Source organism: Coccinella septempunctata, chromosome 2 (genome assembly GCF_907165205.1).
Source record: "Coccinella septempunctata chromosome 2, icCocSept1.1, whole genome shotgun sequence".
Classification (NCBI taxonomy): Eukaryota; Metazoa; Arthropoda; class Insecta; order Coleoptera; family Coccinellidae; genus Coccinella; species Coccinella septempunctata.
In genome coordinates, this window is record NC_058190.1 from 49,737,046 (window position 1) to 49,746,840 (window position 9,795).

At 36.8% G+C, this 9,795-nt stretch overlaps 2 protein-coding genes across 3 annotated transcripts in view; one reads left to right on the top strand and one right to left on the bottom strand.

Moving 5' to 3' along the window:
- The window catches only part of LOC123307744 (protein espinas-like), a 165,620-nt gene that overhangs the window by 1,863 nt on the left and 153,962 nt on the right, over positions 1-9,795 (bottom strand). For both annotated transcript variants that reach the window (XM_044890167.1, XM_044890168.1), the window contains 3 exons: positions 661-931; positions 327-569; positions 40-243 (listed from right to left, as the gene is read on the bottom strand). In XM_044890167.1, the coding sequence (XP_044746102.1) occupies positions 40-243; positions 327-569; positions 661-931 (718 nt within the window). The remainder of the gene's footprint in view (positions 1-39; positions 244-326; positions 570-660; positions 932-9,795) is intronic.
- Positions 1,993-7,971, top strand: LOC123307745 (endothelin-converting enzyme homolog). Its single transcript, XM_044890169.1, has 10 exons — positions 1,993-2,154; positions 2,210-2,328; positions 4,383-4,861; positions 4,918-5,073; positions 5,258-5,544; positions 5,982-6,122; positions 6,175-6,421; positions 6,602-6,770; positions 7,193-7,434; positions 7,531-7,971. The coding sequence occupies exons 1-10, from the start codon at positions 2,141-2,143 to the stop codon at positions 7,867-7,869; spliced, it is 2,193 nt and encodes a 730-aa protein (XP_044746104.1). The 5' UTR covers positions 1,993-2,140; the 3' UTR covers positions 7,870-7,971.

A 9,795-nucleotide genomic window follows, 5' to 3' on the forward strand; every position in this document is an offset into this window, starting at 1 on the left:
ATACTTCGAACAGAAAACAGGAAAGTAAATTTTATTTACCTCATCACAAGCGGAACATCTTGGCTTGATGGTTTCAGCATGATGTCGGCCACAATACAGCCTTCCCTCTTTGTAGAAATAGATCAAATCCACCAGGAGTTCGTTACAAACGTAGCAAGTGAAGCAGGCGGGATGCCAGCAGGTGTTTGGTCCAGCTCTAGAAGCGAATACGCATATATCTCCTGCAGAAACGGTCTCATCGCACTGTGAAAAATAAATATTTAATTAAGACTCCATCTTTACATTGAGAATGCTGAGTGAGTGGTGAAATTCAATGTTCAACTCACCCCATCACATTGCATCGATGTTGGGGGTTGCCTCACAGAACCCCTTCCAAGGGCTTCCCTCTTTCTTTGAGCAGAAAACAACCTCAGCTCTTTTCTCTCCTCGTCACTCAGGGCATGGCAATATCGTACTTCGTTATCATGCGGCGGAAGCTGTTGAAGGAGTTGCCGTACTCTGTATCTCTCTCCTACTGAGTTCACGTATGGTACTTTGTCTTCAGGAAGAGCGCTGAAGTACAAGTGAACCTAGAAAAGTATAAAAATTTCTTCTTAGTCTAATAGTTCGTGAGGAATAGAATTTTCCAAGTTTTGAAGCAGGATTGCTAGATATACTAACCTGGTCCGGTCTGAGTCCTGGTGGTACCCAAGTATATTCTTCCAGAGCACAGCCGGAGTCATCATCGCTCTGAGAATGCCTCTGGGGATCTCCAGTAGGTGGGGAGAATGGAGATCCTTTGCCTAAGAACCTGTCCGAAGGATCCATCGTTGAATGTTTGCTTCCAGCTCCAGGCGATGAGAGAGCTGGGGAAGCTATAGGGCCTCCCAACTGCCCAGCGTCATGTGTTGACATTCCGTTGTCAGACCAGGGGTAGTTACGACATACCGTCCTGAAAAAATTGGTATATTTTAGTTGACCAATCAACATTTTGGGAGATTGGAGATTTGAGTGTAGAAATTTTTTTTTTATGTTTGGGCATGTCTACTTCTGGTTCGTCGACATATCTATTGAAGAATTAAGTGCCATTGGAAAATTATTGGAGAAAACAATCAAAACGATTCATAAATACGATGGTTGATTGACGTGAGTAAACATTTATGAAAAGATAAATTGTATAGGCAAGTATTCCTGGACCTCTCTCTGGATTGTTGATAAAATTAGGAATAACTGGCATCAGCCCAACCAAAACGAAACGTATTTTGCGTTCCGTATTTCTGGATAGAATTTTGTAATCGATCCACCCGACTCTTGTTCCGAAATTCACGATTTTGACAATGATCAGATGTTGGATAATTTCGAAATTTTTTGTCGAAGGTACTCAGGGAAATCGAGGCTTATTATGCTATCGAAAGATAACTCTCAATTCTTGGAAGGCTTCCAGATTTCGAACTGATTTACGAATCCGGCTAAATGTTCATAAGTTACTGGATATCTTTCATATACGAGAATTTTGATTGATTGAACAATTTTAATTCGAGGCATGACCTAAGATTTGATTCATAATCTTGATGGTTTTGCTATATTTTTGATATTGAAATGCACAATGTTGAATTCTACTAAGGAGAAAATTATCAACAGAAGGAGCCAAATTACGGTTCAACTGATTTCGAAAAAGCCCCACATGAAGAACCTTGATAATAATTAAGTAGAATCAACTGCTTGTAGAGAAAAAAGTTGGCAAAATATTTCGAATTGGATTAACATGATGAACTTTAATCTACAAACAAATGAGGCTGTTACAAATGAACCAAATGATCTCATTATTTAATCAATAATTTTTTTTTTTTAAATTGCGGAATCAGATAACCTCAAGCAATTTACCAAACTTCTATCGATATCTAATTAAATGATGACCCTAAACAATTAATGAAATGAAAAAGTATCGAATTCAACCAACCAATCGACCTTGGATCTCTGATAACTCCAAGATCTCAGAGGCTCCACGCTTGGTCAGTTCTTCGCAGGCAGGTGATCCAAGTAAAAATAAATACCAACTAATATTATTTTGTTCCATGGGATGGAGCGTTGGCAAATCGGCAAATCGAAATGTTTTAGAGTAGCTCCGTCACATTCTGCCAAGTGAAGTCGCGTTGGCATCATGCCTAAGGCAAAGTAATGAAATTTCAAATCGCGTTTCTTCAGGTATTTCAACTTTATTTGGTTTCAGTGAAGAGGGACGATGTTGGAGTAGGAGGACAGGGTTGGAGAAGAAATTGATAATTGGTGCCTCAGTGCTCGCCGCTATAGCCCTTATACTTTTCTTGATATTCGCTTTACAGAAGTCCTGTAAGTTGAATTTTGTGCTGAAACTTTTTGCGTTGCATGCATTCTAGTCATTCTATATAAGATCGAATATTTGAATATTTTTTCGTTGGATTCCACTAAAAACTGAACATCCATGAGAATCGATCGTTATTGCAGATTTCGGCGAAGAAATCATTCAATCTTCAGTGAATTTGTAGCTTTTCGAATTTTCAGAAAACTCAAGGTTAGATGCTTTTCCAGATTATGATCGAGGAAAATATCAGGTCAAACTCAATTAACATCGACAGCTGAATGTTGTCCACTTATTTCTGACCCTACTACTTTATCTCTTGAAACGTAATTCCATAACGTTCATTCGAAATTAATGCACATTATAGATAAGATGCGATGATTAAAATTCTCATATAACGAGTAAATGTTGATTGATGATGAAGAACCTATTTTAATTTTTTATCCATTTCAACAATTGGTTCAGTAGAAATTTGTTGATAAAAATGTATATAATTTTTAATTTACCACTTAACCACAGTTGGACAAATAAAAAAAAAAGATTTTTTAAGTATCATTGATAGAAGTTATGCTGTCTCAGAGACATCCTCAAAAAACCAAATAAAAATGCATTTTTGGAAAGACCAAAATATACTTAATTCTTCTTTCGGTAGAACAAAAGTTTGCAAAAGTATAACATTTTCCATTTCTCCATCTCGATGATGAACTGTTTCCCGTTTTTATCTCATAATTGATCCACATTATTCAAATTTATTAACATCAATTTATGCCATGCGAAATTCATATTCCACATACTTCTACCCTATTATGTTGCATGCAGTTTCTATTTTACAATTGGATATCAAGGTGATGTGAAAATGGACGCTGAAACCCAACAATTTCTCAGATATTTATTGTATTGAAAAAAAAAAGAAAACTTGGGTATTCCTTGACGTCCTAAGTTTTAATTTTTATTCGGTGCAATATGTTATTAGTAATTTACGATTTTAAAAAGAGGAAGTTGTAGGCTAGATTATGTGGTTTGGAATTGTGTGGATGTCACAATGAATTAACGTCGATTCTGTTTTGGCAGCGACATCAATGACGACGCTTAGAAAAACGCTGTAAATTTTACACTCAAGTTTGTTTTCGAACTTCTAATCTCCAATACAGGGTGAGTCTTTGACTCGTAGAACCATTTCAACAGTATATTCTTGAGATCGAAAGAAACACTTTCTTTTACCATTTGAAATTGGAATTTGGCTGAAGTCAGCTCTGTTTAAAATATACACAGAGATGTGTAGTGTAGATTTATGGTGGTATTCTGCTTTCATCTGTAAGCCAATCTGTAACTTTTCATAAGCTTACAGGAAAACTGCAATTCTGGACGTTTTTAGTGATCTGTAGCTTACAGGAATTCGAAACTAATTACGATAAGTAGTTCGAAAGTACACTGTAAAGAAGATAGTTACAGGAACATTTCCAGAATTGCATCATTTAGGAATCTGTCAATCGGACACTGACAGATAGATCGCACGTTACAGATTTGTAATTTACAGATGGAAAGCAGAATACAACCATTAGTTGGTTATTCTGAAGGTAATTTTGTTTTTCCAGGGGTGACACATCTCATTGTGAAACTTTAAAATGGCTATATTATTTTATAAGGGCCAAATCGGACGAAATGGTATGGGAAAAATATTTCTTTTGACCTCAAGAATCTACTGTTAAAATATGTGTACGAGTCGAAGACTCACCCTGTATATTGCGGGTTATATGAAAAATTATGACCAGGACGGGTATCGTTTCCCGTAAAAAAAATTTTTTTATGATTTATTTCACAATTTTCAGCCCTTCAGTCTGGGTTATCAGACACAAGAGAAAGAGGGGGTTACAGTCGAATGATACTCGATTTTTCAATTCCATCTCAGGTAGTGTTCGATGTAGAACTTGTGACAGGTTTTTCCATTTTTCGATCTATATGAAAATAGTTTGTAGTGTTATTAAAGCATTGAACATAGCTCTTGTTCAATTTCTGCTATAGCTATAGCTATAGCTCAAGTAAAAAATAAATAATTCTTCGATAGGTGAGGTCGCCGAAGAAGAATGCAACACCAAGAGCTGCGTGAAGGCAGCAGCGGAGCTATTAGAATTCGTGGACCTCAAGGCTGACCCATGTCACAACTTCTACAAATTCTCGTGCGGATCGTTCTTCAAAAACGCCGTGAAAAAAGACACCCCCTCTCCATGGACTTCCACGAGAACCCTCTTCGAGAATGAGATGAAAGGACTGGTCGTCGATCCCATAGGAGACAGAGATTCCAACGCCCACGTTCTGATGAAGAAGTTCTACCACGAGTGCATGAACACCACCAAGATAGAGGAGGATGGTGATGACACCTTCATGGACGCCATCGACGAGCTAGGTGGATGGCCCTTGATCAACGGTACCGACTGGGATGGCAAAGATTTCAACTGGGCCGATTGGTACATAAAAGCGAAACAGTTGGGTCTTCCCGTGATCGGGTTCTTCCATTTTGATAAAGCTAGTCCGGGTGTTCTGAGGGTAAGAAAAAACTATTTTCTCCGAGACAAAATCAATAAGTTTCGAAAATTATCAAGGTTAGAGGACCATTTTTGGATTCAGAACATTATTACACCACAACAAGTTTCAAGAGGCTCATGAAAGGAATATCTGAAGCATTCGATGCCCCTCCAAAAACCAAGGATTACCAAGATGTTCACCACTTGATCAACGCACTATACAGACATAGATATGTGAGTCTGCAAATCAATCTTTTCTAGGTTTCCTAAATAGAACTTTTTCCTCATCCTCTCTCGAAACATTTCCTCTTAGAAAATCCTCATATTTCACCACAATCTTCGACAATGACACTCTCTCCTATATAGACAGTTTTCACTCTCTCACAATGATTCTTTTCTAATTTAATTCATTTGACAGGAACTAGATTCTATGTTTGAAGATGATGACGACGAAGATGATGATGATGCTGATGATAATGACGACAATGACGATGATGACGCGGATGAAAAAGAAAATGCGGAGGAACCTTCCACTATAGCCAATTTAACAGACATATGTCCCAACGTGCCTTGGCTAGATATCCTGAATGGAATTTCGGGAAATTCTTCACAGTTCGACAACTCTTCCAAGGTTCATTTTCGAGAGGAGCATATGCTGAAATACTGCACGAAATTGGATACTTTGCTGAAGGACACAAAACCAGAGTAATTATACCCAAATAAGTTTGAATATGCGTTCATAGTAAAACTTCAATATTTTTTAATTGAGACTTATATTAATATGGAGTTATGGAGGATTATTCTGGTCCAATCTCTTGCTGTGGCAAAATAGAATCAAGAAGCTATTTACTTTCTTCTGACGACACCAATTCATGATTTTTCATCTTCCCTTGCATCTCATTCTCGATTTTTGTCGGGAATCTCATCTATTGATTCGACTTTGTGCATTTATGGCCTTGATTTTCACTAATAATTAATCTAGTTTGGCAAGTTTGTTCATAGCAACACTTATTATAACTTGATTCCAACGAAGCACACTCAAATCTTCATAAAAAAGTTAACTAGCGATGTTATAACGTTGTTCAATTGCTATTTTTCCGAGCTCACTAAGGAAAAGACTGTTAAATTATTCACTATTTTAGGGTGATTGCGAATTACTACATATGGAGCATAATTCACAATGCCCATAAATACATGAGTAGAGACATCAGAGGAGTGTACGAAGACATCGATGATGATGACGATGACAGGTTCAAAACTTGCTACAAATCGATCGATGAAAGGTAAGGAAAAACAACGCAAAACGGCAACAGTTCTTACATTTCTCGTTCTCAGGTTCGAATACGTCAAAGAAACGGTTTACATAAGGAGGAAAACATTTCCGAAGGTGAAGAGGGATCTTTTCGAAATGATCGAAATAATAAAGAAACTTTTCGTCGCTCGTCTGAAAAAATGCGATTGGATGGATGAGAAGTCAAAGGCTATGGCTCTGAAGAAGGCCGAAAGCATAGAAAATCTGGTGGGAGCCGATGACGACCTGTATGACGTTAAGAAGTTTGACAAAATTTTGGGTTTGGATGAGGTAATCGTATTTTCATGATGAGTCTCTTGCGACTTAGAGTTCACTCCAAAAACGTTGCTAGTGACTGAGATTCGATCATTTTTGTTTCACTAGGACAAATTGGAATTTTCGATAATAGAAAAGAAAATCTACTTTAGCTTAGAGGTCAAGTTCTTAGACCAAACTACTTTACAATTTCAGTTCAACTTCACATCCGACAATCTTTTCAAAATGTACCAAGAGAAACTAGTCAAAGAGGATCACAGCTTCTTCGATAAGCTCGATGATGAAGACGATGATGATTGGCCAACATTCTTTGAGAATGCCGTAGAAGTAAACGCATTCTTCCTCTTATCTGCTAATGTTATGGGTGAGTTGAATCTATTTCTGACTTTGATTTGAAACTGCACATGAACTCCTTGAAAAAATCCAGCTCTCTCACCTGAAATTTCAGTTTGGAGACTACTGGAGTTATTTGGAGTGTTACCTGATTTCTTGTGAAGTTTTAGCGTTATTTTCAAATTTTCAGATAGTTAAGTAGGTTATGTAACTGTGAAGGTAGATATTCTCTGTTGAAACGTAATTCTTAGCTTCTTCTGCACCATTTGAAGTGTGAAATGCCAATATGGCATTCTGGATTATCAGCAAATAAATACTCATAATCCTCTTTCATTCGATACTACACCTAGTGCACTAGAAAAACTGACAGAGACAGATCTTTCAGTTTGCAGTTATGTTTCTCCATCAGATGATTAGAAACTGATAATTATTGAACATCTTTCGAAATTTCAGTGATTCCTGCACCCATCCTGACATCCATCTTCTACAACTGGAAGTTCCCAGCTTCTATGAACTACGGGGCTATGGGCAGTACAGTTGGTCACGAAATAATGCACGGTTTCACCGAATCTTCCCGTGAATACCTCGTTGATGGCGAACCTGTGGACTGGTGGACGAACGCCACCAAAGAAAATTACGACAAGAAGATACAGTGCATCATAGACGAATACGAGAGCATACCATTCAAGTACAGGGTGAGTTCAGGGGATCAAATCTGGTCTGTTAGTTGATGGTAGTATTGAGCAAAGGTCACAAGGCCAAATTAACTAATTTTTTTTTTCTTTTCAAAGCTGAACGGGACTCTGACGCTGGAAGAGAACATAGCTGACTTCGTAGGCGCCGACATTGGTTACGAGGCTTACAAAATGTGGGTCAAGAAACATGGCGTAGAGAGAAAATTGGCAGGAGTACCCTTGACACCAGAACAGATCTACTGGGTTCAGACGGCGACCAATTTCTGCTTCAGGAAACTCGACGACAACGACGTAGACTTTGAGGAAGAAGACGAGCATGGAATTCCGGCTTTTCGAGTCCAGGGTCCTGCCAGACATTCCGTTCACTTTGCGGAAGCCTTCAACTGTCCCTTGGGCACTTTCATGAACCCAAAAGACAAATGCCAGATTCTCTGATTGGTTCATTGTCCATGATTAAATTTTTCCAAATTGCCATAATTGATTTAATGTGAAAACCTATTTTCAACAGTATTTTTCACGAATCTTGCCCGGTTCGATCAACAATGAGATTACTGCTTGAAAAAACAATTTCATAGCGTAAAGTTTGAAATGAATATAATTATTTATTATTGTTGTCAAATGTTGTGATTTAATAAATTGTTTTATTTTGATAATGCAGCAAATTTTATTGGACCCTTCCAATCAATTGCAGAGTCATTTTTGCTTCTGTGACATATAAGAATTATACAGGGTCTTCATGAATTATTGAACATTGCAATGGGTGACGAAATAGTTCTCATTATGCAGATTGAATTGACTTTTAAGGTTTTGGGAATGGAACACAGAATTTCAATAATATTTGAGCAAACAATGAAAAATATGTATTGTTTCGAAATTTCTTGATGTCAGATTCAAGTCTCATTCAAAGGAAATGCTTCTTGTGGAGGGTAAAACATATACAGGGTAACTCTTCACAAACCTTTTAGGGTAAGTCTTTGACTCGTACAAACATTTTAACAGTAGATTCTTGAGGTCAACAGAAAAAATTTTTTCCTTAACCATTTTTTCTGAACAGTCGAAAAAACCATAAAAAAATGTAATTTGTAGTTCAAACGGTTTTATCGAATAAAATGAATTTCGGAATATAGTTTTTCATTTATTGGATGAATCTTTTTTGAACACAAAGGTATCACCCACGTTTTCCAGATTAACCATTACGTACCATAAAAATTCCAAAAATTCAGAGAAATCAACTCTTGAAACTGAGTTGGGCGCTATCTAATGAATATTTGAACGTTCTGCAAAATAAAAGTATTCCTCATATTTCCTCGTATAATGCGCCGTTTTCGAGAAATTTGATGTTCGAAAATTAAACAGCATCTGTGATATTTGAAAAATTAGCTACCGTGGCTGAATACAATTCTGTTCTAAAGATCCACAGATGTGTAGTGTCACATATTCAGCGAGTTATTCTGAAAGCAATTTTGTTTTTCCAGAGGCGGCACAGCTAATTATGAAAACTTGAAATGGCTATATCTTTTTATCAAGGCCGAATTGGAAAAAATGGTATATAAAAAAGTGTTTTTTTTTGACCTCAAGAATCTACTGTTAAAATATTCGTACGAGTCAAAGATTACACTGTATAAATAAAATCCAATGATCGGGTCATTCGATTGGTGCTTCATTTGATGCAACGAAATGGAGATTGATTTCTGGTCTAACTGAAAGCAGTAGGAAGTTGATAGATGATTGAAATTTTTGTGTACAAATTTGCAGGGAACTAAAACCTAATAATTCGTATTATAAAAACGATAGTTCCAAGGAGTCAACGATGAGGAATGAACTAAAAGTGTGAAATCATCATATAGTTGATCGTTTCTTGACTCAGTTCATCACTGCACTTGAAAATCAATCATAAATATGTATCAGCAATGAACATATAAGATCAATCATATACCGAGTTATGTATATTAATAGGTCGTTGTGAAAAGATAAAAATAGAAGACAAAGTGGTGATTCACTAGGATTATCAATTCAAATAACATCAATATATACATTATGCAGAGCTCGAATAAACAGGAAAATAGCTCAATCCAGTCTGAATTTTTGTATGGACGAGGCAGCAACTAACTCAAGGATTCCTTTTCTATTCTCATTCTAGATTTTCTTGAGAATTCCATCATAATTTGACGCTTGAGAAAACATAGATTATTTCCCAAAGTATAATTCGATAAAGGCATCGAAATCGAAGAGTTGTATGCACGGTCAAGGTTGCAGGTTTTATTCGAAAACAATATCTATTGAATCATCGAAAACGCAATTCCCTCCTTTGAAGGAATTTCACGATTCGCACGAATACAGAAGGAAATGTGACAATAAACA